This window comes from Saccopteryx bilineata, chromosome 7 (genome assembly GCF_036850765.1).
Source record: "Saccopteryx bilineata isolate mSacBil1 chromosome 7, mSacBil1_pri_phased_curated, whole genome shotgun sequence".
Classification (NCBI taxonomy): domain Eukaryota; kingdom Metazoa; phylum Chordata; class Mammalia; order Chiroptera; family Emballonuridae; genus Saccopteryx; species Saccopteryx bilineata.
This window is the reverse complement of record NC_089496.1, coordinates 29,048,151-29,066,519: the sequence shown is the minus strand read 5'-3', so window position 1 is coordinate 29,066,519 and position 18,369 is coordinate 29,048,151. Positions and strand designations below refer to the sequence as shown.

The window sequence follows — 18,369 nt, the reverse complement described above, 5'->3', positions numbered from 1 at the left end:
ATGTAGCCTAGATATGGGATCAGGAGGAGAGAAAACAGGATTTGGTGAATACGCAGACATCTCTATTACAGAAGAGCTTAACTTCATGTGTTGTTTGTCTGAATTACCCTTGGAGATAGTTTGAGCCAAATTATAGAGTAAGTCTCACTGAATTATCATAAATTGTCACCACAAATAAGATAATCTAACTTAATCCAATTTAAGTTCTATCTTCCTTTACCCAAAAAGGAACATGTATTCAAAGTATGGATCTATAAAAGAACAGCATTTTCAATAAAATGTTTAGTTTGCAAAAAAGCAAAAGGTACGCAAAGGAAGATGCTAGATGATTCTTTAATGTCATGCCAAGGATTTCAAATTTCAGAAACTTTCTTTTTCTTTTTATAAAGAAAGACTGTGCTTTTAGCAGTGCAAGAGCTATATTAAAGGGGGGGGGCTAACAGCATGAAAACCACCAAAGAGGTGTTGTTCCAACAGTCCAAGCAACAAGTAATAATTAAGACATGAAGGGAATGGAAAGAAGCCACCAGATTCAGAAGATAATTCTGAAGAGATGGGACTAGATACAGTGTTCTGTAGGACGGCAGAGATAAGAAAGGAGGGAAAGACAACAATTATACTGGCAGGAAATAAGAACCCAACCAAGGATGCTCTAGAGCTGAAAGTCTTAGCCCAGGCTGTGCTCCAAAGGACCAATAAGCAAAACCATTCAACTCCATTTCTGTACCAAGTCTCTGAGTTTAAACTTAAACCATCTGATACTCATCTTGATATCTGTACTTCTAATTATACCTTCTTACATATGAATAATTAAAACCCATGACCCAAATTTTGAAATATGTAGGGTAAAATTTATTAATACTATTTTTTTAGTCCACAGCACAGAAAACTAAACTAGGCCATTTTTTCAAAATATGTTAATTTAAGGAGTATGATATATTCTACTCTGAAACAGAGGCTGAATACACTTTAAAATAAAGCTTTTTATACAGATGATAACAAAACCAGTAAGAAGGTAAAGAGCATAAGCAAAATAGCCAAAGTCAGTTATAATATTTTTAAATATTTGGATACTTAAACATGGAGAATGTAAGAATCATGTCTGTTTTCATTTGCACCTATAAAATTACCACCTATAAAAATACCTACTTCAGTCTGACGAGGAGGTGGTGCAGTGGATAGAGCATCGGACTGGGATGCGGAGGACCCAGGTTCGAGACCCGGAGGTCGCCAGCTTGAGCGCAGGCTCATCTGGTTTGAGCAAAAGCTCACCAGCTTGGACCCAAGGTCGCTGCCTCAAGTGAAGGGTTACTTGGTCTGCTGAAGGCCCACGGTCAAGGCACACATGAGAAAGCAATCAATGAACAACTAAGGTGTCACAATGAAAAACTGATGATTGATGCTTCTCATCTCTCTCCGTTCCTGTCCGTCTGTCCCTATCTATTCGTCTCTCTGACTCTCTCTGTTTCTGTAAAAAAAAAAAAAAACCCTACTTCAGTCAATAGAAAAGCAATTACAACATTTTTCAGTGCTTGTCTCAACTCTGAACATAGTCCCCTGCTCAAAAAGCACAAAGCTAACGCCAGCAGAGAAAATTAGTATGCATTTGTAAGAAAACTAAACTGCAGATAACTGTCATTCTAAACTATGTTAGATGATTCAGAAAATAACATTTTTTAAATTTTTCTTTTTTTAATTTTATTTACTGATTTTGGAGAGAGGAGAATGAAAAAGAGAAAGGCGGGGGAAAGGAGGAACGGGACACACCAGCTCATTCTCATATGTGCCTTGACTGGGCAAGCCCAGCGAAGAACTGCAGCCTCAGCGTTCCTGATCGGTGCTTTATCCACAGATCGGTGCTTTATCCACAGATCGGTGCTTTATCCACTACATCAGAGGCCAGGCCAGAAAAGAAAATTTATATTTAAACTAAGTTGTTCCTCCAAACCCACCCAACAAACCTATTATTATTATTTTTTTTACCATATACAGGCAATATCAAAGTAAATGGCTTGATCAAAGAATTCAGCCTTAAACACGTTCCTCCAGGATGGAAATACATAATTGTAATGTTATAAATAGTAAATTTCTCCACAGTCACAGGTAAGATAGTCAGAATTTTATCTAGCTAGCTATTTATTGGCTTTATCTTAATGAGATAAGCAAAATTCCTAAGTCACTACTACTCAGCATATTAAAATCATTTCAAGTATTCTAAAAGGATGAGCACAAATCTCTGCTCTGTATGGAGAAAGCAGCAGCAGCCAGGGATGGTTGAGACAGGAATGTAAACTTGAAGGCCTTCTCTCTCTGATATACACACATACACACCCATATTGTATAGTCCTTGGAAATAAACATACTACTTGGCCAATTAATTCCTTGGTCCTTAGTATATTGAGAAACTTCAAGTTAAAACTAGATGGTAGGAATACACAATTATAAGGAAAACCATAATCTACAACACTAAGCATATTTCTAACCTAATTATGCTCACCTATTGCTTTGTCCTCCTGATGTCAATAACAGTAAAAGGTTTTGTGAAAGTTTTTCATGACGGAAGAGATACTTCCTCATGAAGCTTGCTAGAAACAGTATGCTAGAATATCACAATGACTTCTTTTTGTAAGGACAAAATAGTCCAGAAAAAGCCTTGGAATATTTATATAAAAAGCATACCTTTCCAAAGAGAAACATGAGAAATAAAATCATTAGTACATAAGAGTTTCTTCCTTTTTAGAAGTTCTTTCAATACCAAATTTCTTAGACTCATTAAACTCAAACTAGACGGGGAATGGGAAAGGTCCATTCATATTCATTTGTACAACTTATGGTATTAGTTAATTCTACTATATGTCAGTAAAACATTTTATGCAGCAATAAGAAATTACACTATTCAGTAATGTGTTTTTACAACCTCAGATAAACCTCAACCTTGTGTAACTGACTTCCTAAAACGTTTGTGTAAATAACACTTTGGTAAATTGAATGATTTTACTTGCACATAAGTTAGACATTCTCTGAAGCAAATAACCACTCCAAAATCTGCTCTACAGTTTAAAATTTTTACATTATTATAATGTAGAAGTAAAAATTAATACGTAATTTACATTGTCCTTTCCTGGAGCTTAGTATAATCATGATCTTTATGACAGACAATAAAAACACTAAGGTTTTTAATTGAAAAATCCACCACCAAGCTTTAAGCATGAGGGTTTGAGTTTCTCAAAATATTACAGCTTCAGAAGCTGACTCCATGGTGCCTCGCTAGACCAAATTCATTTAGAAGAATTCTAAATGCAATTTAGAAACTCACTCTGTATAACTCTTTATCTTCAAACTATGGACTGTTATGACATTACCCATCTTTGTCCCACCGATTTCTTTTTTTTTTTATTTTTTTATTTATTCATTTTAGAGAGGAGAGGGAGAGACAGAGAGAGAGAAGGAGGGGAGGAGCTGGAAGCATCAACTCCCATATGTGCCTTGACCAGGCAAGCCCAGGGTTTCGAACCGGCGACCTCAGCATTTCCAGGTCGACGCTTTATCCACTGCACCACCACAGGTCAGGCCTGTCCCACCGATTTCTACCAGAAAAAGTACCCAGCTCGCTTTTTATGTGAAGGTCTACATTAGTGCTTTTCTAAGCTTACACCTCACCAGTGAACAATAGGCCCCAATGAGGATGATGAAAGTCATCAGTTATTTAAACAATCAGGCATTTGAGAAAATGGGCCACACAAGTATAATCTATTAATTTCCATCTTCATCTGATATTTATAGGACAGCATACCATAATAACCACTTGTCAGTGATTTAAACTCATAGCTAAAATAAAAATTTATATGTAAATTCTATGTAAGGATTTAACAAATATTTATTGTAGGGTCATCTAAGCACCAGACACCATGCTGGATGCTGGAAGGCTAAAAATGACAAGGTGATATTTGGTGAAGTATGCATATCCAACAAAATTACCTTGAATACAAGAATTATAAAAACATTAGGATGAATTTAGACAAAAAAATCGTAACTATTAAAGCCTCAAGAATTGCCATATTAACTATTGGAATAATATAGCAAGTCTAATCCAAGATTCAGCTACTGTACTATGTATTTACTATCTTTTACATTATGAGGCACTTAATTCAATAATGAAATATTTTTAAATGATTTTAACAAATACTAACAATAATTTATTTCATTACTTTTCCTATGCCTTTCTATTTCTTAAAATATCTAAATGTAGTTTGAGATGGTTTATTATATGGTTATATTCATGGGCTATCAGCTCTTTTTCAGTGTTCCATATACAAGCTAAAAATAATAAACAAAAGACCCAACATAGAAAATATGACTCCCCGAACATGTTTTACCAGGAGAATAAGTGTACCCCACTTATTCCACTAAATAGGGACATCTGTATAAAGACATTAATTCTTGACCACATGGCTCAGTGCAAAGTAGAACAGGGAACCTGTTCTAAAGATTAACTAACAAAACTGAATAGTAATAATAAAGGCTGTAATGATAATTCTTTAAGGTAAAAACTACAGACAGATAAAAACTGAAAAGTAAATTCTGAATATAATAAAGACAAGTCACTGTGTACTCAACCAAGATATCAAATAATAGCCTAACCTGTGGTGGCGCAGTGGATAAAGCATTAACCTGGAATGCTGAAGACGCCTGTTCAAGACCCTGGGCTTGTGTGGTCAAGGCACAAATGGCCATTGATGCTTTCTGCTCCTCCCTCACCCATCTCTTTCTCTTTCTCTTTTTTTTCTCTTTCTCTTTCTCTCTCTCTCCCCTCTCTAAAATGAATAAAATCTTTAAAAAAAAGATATAAAATAATAAGAGATATTTAGTCAAAGCCAAGTCCTACTCATTTCAACAGCCACACAGAGCACCACTGTCTGGGTATTACTACATAACATTATTACTACATCGTATTACATTTCAACACAAGAAACCACATTCAATAATAAAATTTAGAATTCTGGAAGGGTCTGGCTGTGTATATGTGTGTGTAGAGAGAGAGTCAGTGACATCATCCTAAGCCAAACTATAGAAAAATATAATAATATGTTCAGGCAGCAAAATAGCTTAGACCTACATTTATTATAGAAGCTACATGATGAAGCTCTCCTAAGCTTCATCTAATGAAAGAAAAACACACAAAAACAGAATATTTGGTATTTAAAAAGGATACCAAAATGCTCAATCTAACTCAGGAAGGTAAACAAAGGAAAATAATTCATATATGAAGTCCAAACCTTAGAAAAAACAGTGGGTCAAATTCTTGGCAGACTTCACATGAACTGACCTTGCTGAGAAATACGAATGCAACACACCGATTACATCTGGAATATGTATTGTGCATGAGTCAGAGTTCCACAGACATAGTAGGGATTCTATATTTATTTTGTGAAAGAAAAAGACTCCATCCATTTTACTACCATACTGCCAACAACAGTTGTAATACCTGAAACAAACATTTCTTTCATGAAGGAACAGTTATCACTGAAATTAATTAAAGCTACACCAATCCTTGGTCATATATAAACCAAGAGGACACAGTGAACAAATGCAATGGTCTGAACCAGGTGTTTTATTTTAATAATGGGTCATGTTGGCATGTAAAGAATAAATAGGATTTAGGCCCTGGCCAGCTGGCTCAGTGGATAGAGCATCGGCCCCACATACGATGTCCCGGGTTCAGTTTCTGGTCAGGGAACACCAGAAGTGACCATCTGCTTTTCTTCCCCTCCCCTTTCTCTTTCTCCCCCTCTCACAGCGAGTGGCTTGAGTGGTTCAAGTGTTGGCCCCGGGAGCTGAGGATAGTTCAATTAGTGTGAGCATTGGCCCAGGTGCTGAGGGTAGCACAGTTGATATGAGCATCAGCTCCAGACAGGGGTTACCATATTGATCCTGGTCAGGGTGCATGCGAGAATCTATCTCCTCTCATTAAAAAAAAAAAAAAAAAAAAAAAAAGGAAGAGAGAGAATACTCATTGCTGATCACTTGGTAAAAAAAAAGAATAAATAGGATTTCAATATAAGCTTTGTAAAGGTATCTGATCAAAATCCTACAGATTTTTCAAAAACCTTATTTCTGGGTACAGTCCACTCACTAGCTTTACAATACTAATGAAACTGCACTTAGCAATGTTTGCTACCCTGTTTAGTAAATACGAGGCACTTAAATAACTTGACTTTAAACAGGAAAATAACAGTTGATTTTTTTAAAGGTGATACATCAGATCACCTCATACTTTAGCAGAAATGACACTACTGCAGAACTCTCAAAGATATTATGAGTGTATTTTAAAGACGTTAATATACTGCTCACAAAAATTAGGGGATATCTCAAAATGAATATGAAGCGATTAAAAAAGCATTTGATTTTTTTTTATTTAACAAGAACATCAGAAAAGCAAAAGACAAGTCAAAGAAAGTTTGATTATGCAAATGAGATGCAAAACCAACTTTTATTTCATTGGTGAAACTGCACTCTACAAAAGGCTGAAAGTGCTGGAGATCTGCACATTCCCTGATCCCCTAATTTTTGTGAGCAGTGTAGATAAATAAATCTACATTTTACTTGATGTTTTTGTACCTTTGTGGAAAGACCACATCACAGATTTACATGAGATAGTGAAGTGTTTTTTATGGGTAAGGCCTGATGTAATCCTGAGCAACTAAAGTCCTACTATTTTTTATTATCTTCTAAGGTACAACTGTTACTTTGCTAATTTAACTTATAAACCAATATATTCAACTAGAAAACTATAATTACAGAAAAAAGTCAAGAGAAATTTCCCTATCACACAGAACACTTTCAATATCTTAATAAGAAGGCCATTTCAATGTTATTTATGGAAGGACTCATGCTCCACATTGGCTATTAAAGAGAGCTTATAATAAGCACAAGTCACACTGAAAACGTGCCAAAACACTCTAGGAGAAATTATTAAAATGGATATCAAAATATCTTTTCTAGCAAACACATCAGCAAACCTAGAAAAAGTGAGAAAGTTCAAACAGTATAAATTGAGAAGACAGTGAACACGGTTTCCTTGCTATGAGTGATATATACAAAGATACTATTCTGGGCCTGGCCAGTTGGCTCAGCAATAGAGCGTCGGCCCAGCTTATGGAAGTCCAGGGTTCAATTCCCAGCCAAGGCACACAGGAGAAGTGCCCATCTGCTTCTCCACCCCTCCCCTTCCCTTTCCTCTCTCTCTCTTCCCCTCCCGCAGCCAAGACTCCATCGGAGCAAAGTTGGCCCTGGTGCTGAGGATGACTCCATGGCCTCTGCTTCAGGCACTAGAATGGCTCCGATTGCAGCAGAGCAACACCCCAGAGAGGCTGAGCATCGCTCCCTGGTGGGCGTGCCGGGTGGATCCCGGTCGGGCACATGCGGGAGTCTGACTGCCTCCTCGCTTCTAACTTCGGAAAAAAAAACAAAAACAAAACAAAACAAAAAATATACTATTCTGAATGCTGCTAAAATATCAAATGATGCTAAAAGTAAAGAATCAAGGTTAGGGTTAAATGAAGCCTTATGATGCTTTGTTATAAATGTCAAATGTGAAAATACAAAAGACCTTGCTCTACCCAGATTTTGAAATTTCATGGGAAAAGTAGTTTGTAAAAATTAAATCTACATTCTTATTAACAAAGTGGTAGGTCCTTTAAGGACCAAGGGAAAGGCCTACCAATAGCATAATAGTGTTGTGAAGTGCCATGACATTCTTATATGCATACATGAGGTCTGAATCACTGGGAATATTTGCAGTTATTTTAAGTTCTGTGGACCCTGGAGTCTAGTCCCATTTATCTTTCACTTTATCCCCCCCCCCCCCATAAAAGCTATTTTTGGCCTTTCCATGACTTAACCGAATAAGCGATGCTTTAACCCATTGTGCATGCTTTCCTGCCCCATAATTAACTGGGTTCCAAAAGTAACTTTCAGCTCACTTGAAGTCAGGACCTACCTAAAGAGTGACACGGGCCCTCTGAGCATACTGCAAATCACTTGACTTCTCAAGATGTCATTTCCTCGTCTGTGAAGAGAGGTTGCAACGTACTCTACATCGGATTCCAGTGAAGACAAGGGGCAGGCACTGAAGCTCCATAAATGATAACTTTATTAAAAATCATCTAGTTTATACAGTGTTATAGTAATTAACACAATATGGTACTGGCATAAAAAGACACATAGACCAATGGAAAAAAACACAGAGCTCAAAAATAAACCCATATACATACATTCAACTAATTTTTGACAAAGGTGTCCATAACACACAATGAGAGGATAGTCTCTTTTACAAATGGTGTTGGGAAAATGGGATATATAGATGCAAAAGAATGAAACTGGACCCTTATAACCTTACACAAAATTCATTTGAAATAGATTAAAGAATTAAATATATGACCTGAAAAAATAAAACTCCTACAACATAAGGAAAAGCTCTTTGGTCAGGGTCTTGGCAGTGCCATTTTGGGTAGAACACCAAAAGCACAAGCAGCAAAAGCAAAAATAAACAAATGGATTACATCACACCAAAATGTGCTGCACGGCAAAGGAAACCATCACTAAATGTAAAGGAAAACTATGGAATGGGAGAAAATATTTACACACCATATACCTAGTAAGGGATTAATATAAAAAATATGTGAGAAACTCATATAACTCAATAGCAATAAAGCAAATAACCCAAATAAAAGTGGAAAAAAGATCTAAATAGACATTTTCTAAAAAAAAAAAAGACACATAAATTGTCCACAGTACATTAAAAGGTGCTCAGAATCACCAACCATCAGGGCAATGCAAGTTAAAACCATAAAGAGATACCAACTCACACCTGTTGGAATGGCTATTATCAAAAGGACAACAGAAGTGTTGGCAAGGATGTGGGAAAAAGGTAATCCTATATACTGTCGTTGAAAATGTAAACTGGTAAGAATGAAAAACAGTATGGAGAAGGTTCCTCAGAAACTTAAAAACAGAACTATCATACAATCCAGCAAAACCACAGCTGGGTCTATACCCAAAGAGAATAAAACCAGTATCTTGAAGAGATGTATATACCCCAAGTTCACTGAAGCATTATCCACAATAGCCAAGATATAAGTGTCCATTGATGGCAGAATGGATCAAGATGAGATCAAATGCTTTCAGTGTATTATGGCTGTAGACCAGAATGGATAAAGAAATTGTGGGATACATATACAATGGAGTATTATACAGCCTTAACGAGGGAGATCCTGCCATTGGCAACAATATAATACAGATGAGCCTGGAAGACAATATGCTAAATGAAATAACCAGACACAGAAATACACATGCTATATGATCTCACTTATATGTAAAATCTAAAAAAAAGTCATATTCATAAAAGGAGAGACTAGAAAGGTCTGCCAGGGGCTGGCAGGTCAGGGGAATGGGGTCAGAGTACAAACTTTCAGTTACGAGAGAGTTCCAGGGAGGTAATGCACATCATGGTGACTACAGTTAAGAATACTGTACCGTATACTTGAAATTTGCTAAGTAAGAGCGGATCTTAATGGTTCTCATCACACACCATAAAAATGGTACCAGTGTGAAGTGACTGATATGTTAATTAGCTTGATTGTGGTAATCATTTCACAACTTATATGTATGTCAATCAAATCATCACGCTGTACACCGTAAATACACATTATTTTTGTTTGTTTGTTTGTTTGTTTTTTGTATTTTTCTGAAGTTGGAAATGGGGAGGCAGTCAGACAGACTCCCACATGTGCCCGACTGGGATCCACCTGGCACACCCACCAGGGGGCGATGCTCTGCCCATCCGGGGCATCACTCTGTTGCGACCAGAGCCAGTCTAGCGCCTGAGGCAGAGGCCATAGAGCCATCCCCAGCGCTCAGGCCAACTTTGCTCCAATGGAGCCTTGGCTGCGGGAGGGGAAGAGAGAGACAAAGAGGAAGGAGAGGGGGAGGGGTGGAGAAACAGATGGGCGCTTCTTCTGTGTGCCCTGGCCAGGAATTGAACCCGGGACTCCTGCACGCCAGGCCAACGCTCTACCACTGAGCGAACCGGCCAGGGCAAACAACATTATTTTTATTTGTTAATTATACCCCAGTAAAGCTGGGAGAGAAACATCAAAAAATAAAAAAAAAAGGATCATTATAAAAAGAATTACTGATTATAAAATAATACAATTGAGTAATAATTTTAGAAATAGTTTCATCAATTACTTAACTTTTTAGTACTGTAGAAGTTCAAATTAGCTACATACACTATTCAGAAAAGTCCTCCCTGTGGTCGTACCAGCTAAATAAGAGCTCTGACTGTCAATAGTTGAAAGTCATCTCATCTTGAGGAACATTAGGCAACATGCTGTAACAGTGTTGGCCTTCTTGATACTAAACACATTCAGATGTTTAGTGGATTTAATTCTAATAACTAGAAGACAATTTGAGGTTTCACTCATTTCATTCTTCTTCTTTCCCAAGTGCGAGGAGGGGAGACAGACTTTCACATGCATTTCAACCAGGATCCAACCGGCAACCCGTCTGGGGCCAATGCTCTGCCCATCTGGGGTCATGCTTTCAACTCAGTTATTTTTAGAGCCCGAGGCAGAGGCTCCAAGGAGCCATCCTCAGCACCCGGGGCCAATGTGCTCTAATGATGAGCTCAAACTGATTGAGTCATGGCTGCAAGGGGGGGGGGGGCAGGAGAGAGAGAGAGAGAAGGAGGAGAGAGAAGGGGATGGGTGGAGAAGCAGATGGTTGCTTCTCCTGTGTACCCTGACCAGGAATCAAACCTGGGACGTGAACACAACAGGCCAAAGCTCTACCACTGAGCCAACCAGCCAAGGCCTCACACATTTCTTTTAACTCATCCTTAATTATGGTGAGCCATCATTATTAAGGGGTACCATGGTGGCACTTCATTAAGTTACAAAGGGGCACCATGGTGGCACTTCATTAAGTTACAAACATATAGAGTTCAAACCCACAAACTCAATGATAACTGTTAGCTCTTGGGAGGGCTGGATTAACCTAGCACCCGTTGCTGGGACAATCATTTGAGACTGGAGTTTCTGCTTAATGAGTGATTCTTGAATCATTCATCACTTTATCATCATGTATACTATCTTTCAGTATTCACGGAGAAAAGAACTCTACTCAAATACTATGATCCAAGGACAGCACAGATTCTAATGTAAGAAAGGCCAAGCACAATCAATTTCAAATTCTTGACCCCACAGGAACAAGGATTACTCTTTCATTCTTTTTGCTCTCTCTCTCTCACCACACTCACACATGTATGTAGAAACAAATTTAGAAATGTGACCAATTCATCCATTTTCTATTTGTTACATTCAACATTCTAGGTCTACATTTTTGGACATTCTGGAAATGTCAAAGCATATCCCAGCACAGTATTACAGTGCTGTGGAAACAACAGAAAAACCTATCCTTGAAAGATTTGTTTAGCTCAGAACTCATGACTGTTCACCAACATTAGAGTTTCTGACATAGGAGCAAGAAGACAGTCTTGTGGAATAACAGCAGACCTGAAACAAGGTTTGCATTTCCAGTCCACCTTCCTGATGAATGAAAGTATACACTGTGTATAGTAAGCCCTCAAACGTTTTCTTTCCACCTACAACTAGAGACACACATAATACAGGCAAAGTTACTGAGGCATTCATGAACTTGCCCCCCAGAATTTGCCTCAATAACATTCACTAGAAGTAAACAACACTGCTTAAAATATCTGCCATGTTTGTTTCTACTAAAATGAAATACTAGAAAGTATTTTTCTACAATTTGTTTACAGTATAAGTAAAATTCGATTTTCTTTACAATTATTACATATCCGTTGTAATTTGTTTTGCAGAATAAACACAAATCTTACTCTTCTAGAAATAGCTGGATGATGGGTGGAGTCAGGGTCAGTTCTAGGGGTCCAGATGAGGGGTCGAGGAAAAGACAGGTGGCTTCATCAGTTCCTTAGGCTTTCTATATCAATAGATGAATACTGTTCTCTCTTTCCTCCACTTACTTTTGGCAAACCCAGCTTGAGACCATCATCAGATAGATAAGCTCAACCTATTGTTAAAATAAACCGTATACAGAATAGAAACAGTATAAGAGATTCGGTTTCTTTGACATACAAGAAAATTATGTATTGAAGACAAAAGACAACAGCACCAGGCCCAGGCCCAGGACAGGTGCCATGGAAAAGCCTATCCCAGTGGTATCTGGAAATTTTGAGCTCTCCAGAAAAGACTGAACTAAAATTATGAAGAACAGTCATTAGTATATATATTGATATTACTTAGCAGACATAAAAGCTTTAGCTACATGTGAAAGTTCTGATAAAACAGGCTTTTAAATTTTTTTAAATTTAAGAGTTAAGGAAAACCTTCTATTAGCCATTGGTGAACACTGCCATTTATTTCCATTGTTATTCATTGCCATGGAGACAAATTATTCCCTTCTTTCTAATTCGCATTTAGTCCACATTATCAGAAATAAAAATCACAAGGATGCCATTACCAGTAACTTCAAATCTTCTCCAATATATAAATCCTAACTTGCGTTAAATCCCTGAAGAAATGTACACTGCAGTGAATGAAATGTCCTTCTATAAAATGTACTTTAATGATAAAGTGATTGTTAGTTCAATATATACACACAAAATTTTACATATAGCTGAACCGACCTAGGTACTCTGGCCTTAGGTATATGCTAGTCAGTATGTTTAGAGTACTAGTTATTTGAAAGGAATATAGTCTTTGAACATAAAATAGTAGTTTAAGAATAAATAACTTCTATAAATTCATTATTTTGCTATTCACCCACTGATCTAGAAATTTTATGCACCATAACTGATGGGGAAAATTAGATACATAAATAACAAATGTTGTTGATACTAGTGTAGTTCTCAAAGGCTGAAAACCTTTCCCCAAAATCAGTATTTGAAACTTGTCATTTTAGAAAAAGAAAAAGCAAGCTTCAAAACAAGTTCCTCTAAGTACTTTAAGAAAATTAATTTTAAAAGGCTGGGGGGGGGGGGGATTTGCAGGAGGATAACATTAATTTCTAAGAATATCCACCCGAAAAGTAACTTTACAGGAAGAGGGTGTCTGAGTATCTGTTAAAAGAGCAAATTTAAAATGTTGGCACTCTACACATTAAGCACAGCATAAAATGACTCAAAAAGGGAAATTTAATGAAGAGATAAAAAAACTGAAAGCAAATTAATTGATTAGAACGCACAGACACACATTGCATGCTGTCATTCAACATTATATTCTGGCTGGCTTTGTTTTCTTTTAAAATATAATCATAATTCCTTAATATATAAGACAATAAGGCTCTCAAGACACTCATGAAAGATTCCAATCAAATTTCACTCAGAGTCAGTACTCTGTTAAGGTTACTAGGCCTAAACAAATCTGTTATGTTAAATCAGGAATCAATTCATGCCATTTCCATGGCACGAGTGATATAAATTACAAGCTCTTCCATGTTTTTGTTAACTAGATTTAGTACACTTAGAAATAAGCAATTGTCTCCACCCAGAGCACTCCAATCCAAATGTTTTTATATCTTTTAGAATTTATAATTCATTCTAACGCTCAATCTTCACAAAAAACCACCAAAGGATTTGTAATTGCTGCTTACTATCTTAAACAGTAAAAACTGTATTTGTTCTGTTTTTTAAGTCCACGGGTTTTGCTGTATGAAGTTTCAGAAAAAAACAACTTTAGTATAGTTTCTTTTGGTGGTCACTTCATGATTGTAGCTTAAAGATCATTAACACTAACATCCTATTATATTCTCATTTGAGTTGCTCTATTGATCTCAAAGGTAGACTTTATGTATTACCATTACAAAAAAATAACTATTTGCATAATACTTTATGATTTTACATCTACAACAAACACATCACAGGGAGCCTGAAGATGCATTCAGTGGCTTGTCATTCACCACTTTCAGACTCTTCAGAACCAAACAAGGGGGAGGGGGACATTTTACTAATGGCAGAAGAAATGAATATAAATAACAAATCTCAAAGTTGTAAAAATACAAAAGAAGTTAAAAAAATACAAAGATATGATCTACAATGCATAAACAACATAGCTTCAATCTATAGAATTCTGTCCTCTCTGTAGAAGCAAGGTGTGTCTGGGGATTTATGTATCTGTTATAATGCCCATTTAAAGTGTCTAAAACTGTGCTACAAAAATAAAGGGAATTAGCACCACCATGCTGGATTTTATAAAATAATACATGAAAATTAAAGGCATCTATTTAAAGAATTCACCTTTTCCTCAGCTTTTTGAAATAATCTAAATACCATTTCTTTATTACTCTAGGCTTAATCTTATAAATATGCATATTAAGAATGTTTAAGAGGAAGATAATTATCTAACATGTTTAGAAACTATGTTGTTTCATAATTTCTTCCTTGTAAAACAATTCCAAAGAATTATTTAAAGGTTCTCTATTTTCTTCCTCAACCATTAGTCCAGATAAAAAATATTGAATGCTCAGTTATCACCTCTAGTCCAAATGCTCATAGCACTTCAAAGTTTTTTGTAAACAATATGCCTCTAAACTAAATATATATCCCTTGAGCTACCATCTATTTAATTTAACATTTTTAAATGTAGTTTTGTACCCAGCATAACATCATCTAAAAGTCACACACATACACACACACACACAGAGCAGTGTGCAGAAAAGGAAGGAGGTGGAGAGCAAGAAATGGAGCACGTTGTTGTTTTTCATTCATGCAGTATAGTGATGTCAGTGTCTGCAGCAGCAGAGGCAGAGGCAGGAGCCTTGACCTGTGGAGACTAAAATCCTCTGAAGTCAGAACCTTGCAGAATTCAAAAGGAACTGAGTAGATAATCGTTTGAAAAATTGTTCCACTGTTCATAGTACGGATTTTTAAATGGCTAAGTAAACAGAATAGACTAGTTGTAACAGTTTTAATTTGCGTAGCTTTCTAGCCAGGCATGATGTGGAGAAGTAACATAAAGGTAATAAAATCAGGGGACTGAGGGCAAAAGTTTGTACTCAAAATCACTTCAATGTAAGAAACTGATAAAACCACCTGGTGTTACAAACAGCAGAAAAGCCTCTTCCATTCCCAGTACAAGCTCTCTGATGATGCAAATCTGTCTACCGCACAAGCAGACTCAGAAGTGTTTTCATCATGATTGCATTAAAATTGCATTAAACTCGATGTGCCGTACAACAAAGAGGAGATTTAAGCCTGATCACAAATTTCATTAAAACTGCTTGATGACGGACCATGTAATTCCTAAGCAATTAAGGCTTTTGAAGGATGCAGATAAACTAGTTGTACTATGATCTGTTGTAAGATGTTAGTGTTTATCAACAAAAGAGGAGGAGGTCCTAGATGGCCATTATATTGTTGTGGCAATTGCCGAAACTACTCTTACTCTGCCCACAAAACCCTCTGTACACAATCTGTCTGCAATGCTTATTTTATGGCTCTTCTTATATTAGTCCCTAAAAGAAAATCCCAAAACTCAATCTATGCACTGTTGAAGCTAAATCACTCAAAAATTTATGTAACCACTGCCTTCTTTTCTTTCTGTTACCTCTCATTGCATATAGCTCCGGAAAATGTGCAAAAGAGTTGCATATGGCATTAATCTGTTAGAAAATGGTGGCCTTTTCTATGAAATACAGCTAAAGATGTGTGTTCAGTGGTGGTCATTATTAGGGCGATCACGTTGTTTTCATTCATTCATTCATTCAGGATTTGCTGGAGGATGTCAGTTTCTGCAGCAGCTGGCTTGACCTGGGGGAGGAGTGGGGGAGCAAATTCCTCCTGGTGCATACAGATTACAAAATGTATTTCTTGGTGCTCAAGTACACATACCACTGCACTACATCCTTACCTTGCCTCACTATGAAGTGGTCTGGAAACAAGTGACTTAGCAACATGTTAATTACAGGTCAGAAATATTAAAAACAAACACACCAAACTGCAATCCATCATAACACAACCACTTTCTCCAAGTGTAAGACCCTCATCAAGAAAACACCGTTTAGAAAATTCCACATACCACATAAATATTGCACAGAGAGCTCCAGAGTGTTTCCCTTCCAAGCAGAGATTTTCCACTTAGTATGATTTGTTCTCTCCACAATGCAGTGGCGGCGGCGGCGGCGGCGGCGGCGGCGGCGGCGGCAGCAGCAGCATCTGTAGCTCTAGCCTGGTATCTAATACTAGCTACTCTCCTCTCCCGTATGAGCTTTAAGTCTCCGTTTCGGCTAATCTTCCTTTTCTCCCCCGAGGGCCAACTAGATCATGCACTGTGTCCCTAGACATAAAGCTAAACCAAACCAAACCAAAACACAAAACCTTAAGGGAAGCCGACAGCATCCACCAGCTAGCTCACCATTACCTTTGACACCTAACAAAAAAGAAACTTGAGATCCTTTAGCAGCTCAACTGAACTGTTAAGCGTACTTAAAAATGGAAGGAACGAGCAAGCACACTTCACAAACAGGTTTTAAAATTTACCATGAAAATGTTGAGTTGGGCATCAGCTGCTTCCAGTGTAATACTGCTCTGATGCATATGACTATATAAAGTAGAGACAAGAGGGAGAGCGGAAAAAAAAAAAGGCAAAACAAAACACTATACGTTTTAATTGCACATCTCAAATTGTTTCCTCCACACATACTTAACAACAAATATCCTCACATCACAACTAATGCCACCACCCCCCGAAAAGAAAAAAGAAAGAAGAAATGATCCCAGCAGTCCCACACGTTAGGAACTTTGAAGGAAAGCACAAAGGGGCTGCTGGAGAGTTTCTGTGCGTGTTTTTTAAGTGTTTCGCCCAGTTCCTCCTTCCCCGGTTACAAACGACAAATGCACGAGTGAGCTAATCAACTCCTAAATGGAAAGACCTTTCCACGCAGGTGAGTGATGTGAGATAAAAAGTGCGGGGCGGCAGGAGGGTCCTATAAAAGTTGCTCTGCAGTTCGCTCCTCCAAGCCCCGCAGCGAGCGCAGGGGGTGAGGTTCCCAAAGCCACTTTCACACCTTCGAGAATGCACTAGCATAGAGAAGCCCGGAGAGGCTGCCGTTTCCGCGGAGGGGGCCGTCGGGCAGACGCAGCCCGGGAGGACGGAAGGGTTGGGCTCGCTACCTCTGCACACGGGCGAGCCGGGGCTCCTTCGCTCAGGTGAGCTGCTCCTCCGGTGGCTCTCGGGGGACCGTCTCGGGCGGCCCTTGGCTCGCGGCGCCGGCTCGGTCGGGGCCCCGGCCGGCGGCGGCGTCGGGCTGGGCGGGCTGGGGCCGCGGGCCGCGCCGGGCCCCGAAAGGCTGCCCAGCGAGGCGGCAGCGGCGGCGGAGGCGGCGGGCGGGCGCGTGGGGCTGTGCTGGCTGCCCCGCAGGAGCTGATAGGGAACCGTGGCGCGGATGGGCTGCAGGAGCCGGCCGGCTCCCGCAGCCGGGGCGCAGCCCACGCCGCCGCCGCCTCCCGCACCGGTCCCGCTCCCGGCGGCGGTGGCGGCGGGCGGGGAGCCCGCGGCGCCGCGCCGCATCCTTTGCGGCGGGGGATGAGGGGTCTGGGAGGAACTGGAGGAGGACGAGGCAGTGGACATGGTGGCTCCCGCGGGCCCTGGACGACGCCCGCCGACACCGAGGCGCGGAGCGGGAGGCGCGCGAGCGTGTGGGAGCCGGCGCGGCGGTGCGTGCGAGTGTGTAGGGGGGAGGGGCGGGGGGATCGGAGGGGGCGGAGTCTCGGCTCCCCCTTCCCTTCCCTTCCCTTCCCTTCCCTTCCCTTCCCTGCCCTTCCCGGCCCGGCCCGACGCGCACCCCCGCCGCCGGGCGAGGGGGAGGGCGAGGGGGAGGGGAGGCTGCGAGAACAGACGTCCAACGGCCCGAACCGCCCGTTCGGACTCGGCGGGGCGGTCACGACCGGGGCCGCGAGAAGCCCGGAGCCGCCGCCGCCGCCCCCGGCATCGCTGACAGGGGAGAGGGGCGACCGTCCGAATCACGCAGCCCCGGGGGCGGCTCGCAGCCAGGCGGGGCTGCACGCTCGGAGAGCCCGGCAGCTGCAGGGAGGGCCGGGGCTCCTGCTTCTGGGGACCGGGTAGGGGGTAAGGGCCTTGAAGTATCTGGTTCTCCGGGGAGCCCACGCCACCGCCGCCACCTCTGCCCGTTCCTCACTCCAAATGGCAACTAATTCCCCCACCCGCACCCCGCCCCCGGCACCGCCTCCCGGTGCTCGGGACCCGGCAGCTGCCGCGACGAACATCCCCATTGGCCCCGCGGCTCTCCACCAGAATTCGAGTGATTGGTTCT

At 40.0% G+C, this 18,369-nt stretch overlaps 1 protein-coding gene across 2 annotated transcripts in view; it reads right to left on the bottom strand.

Annotated features, from left to right (window-relative positions):
• Positions 1 to 17,810, bottom strand: part of GLCCI1 (glucocorticoid induced 1) — a 95,786-nt gene extending 77,976 nt beyond the window's left edge. For both annotated transcript variants that reach the window (XM_066240205.1, XM_066240207.1), the window contains exon 1: positions 17,210 to 17,810. In XM_066240205.1, coding sequence (XP_066096302.1) covers positions 17,210 to 17,666 — 457 coding nt within the window. In that variant the 5' untranslated portion in view covers positions 17,667 to 17,810. The remainder of the gene's footprint in view (positions 1 to 17,209) is intronic.
• Between the last annotated feature and the right edge of the window lie 559 nt (positions 17,811 to 18,369).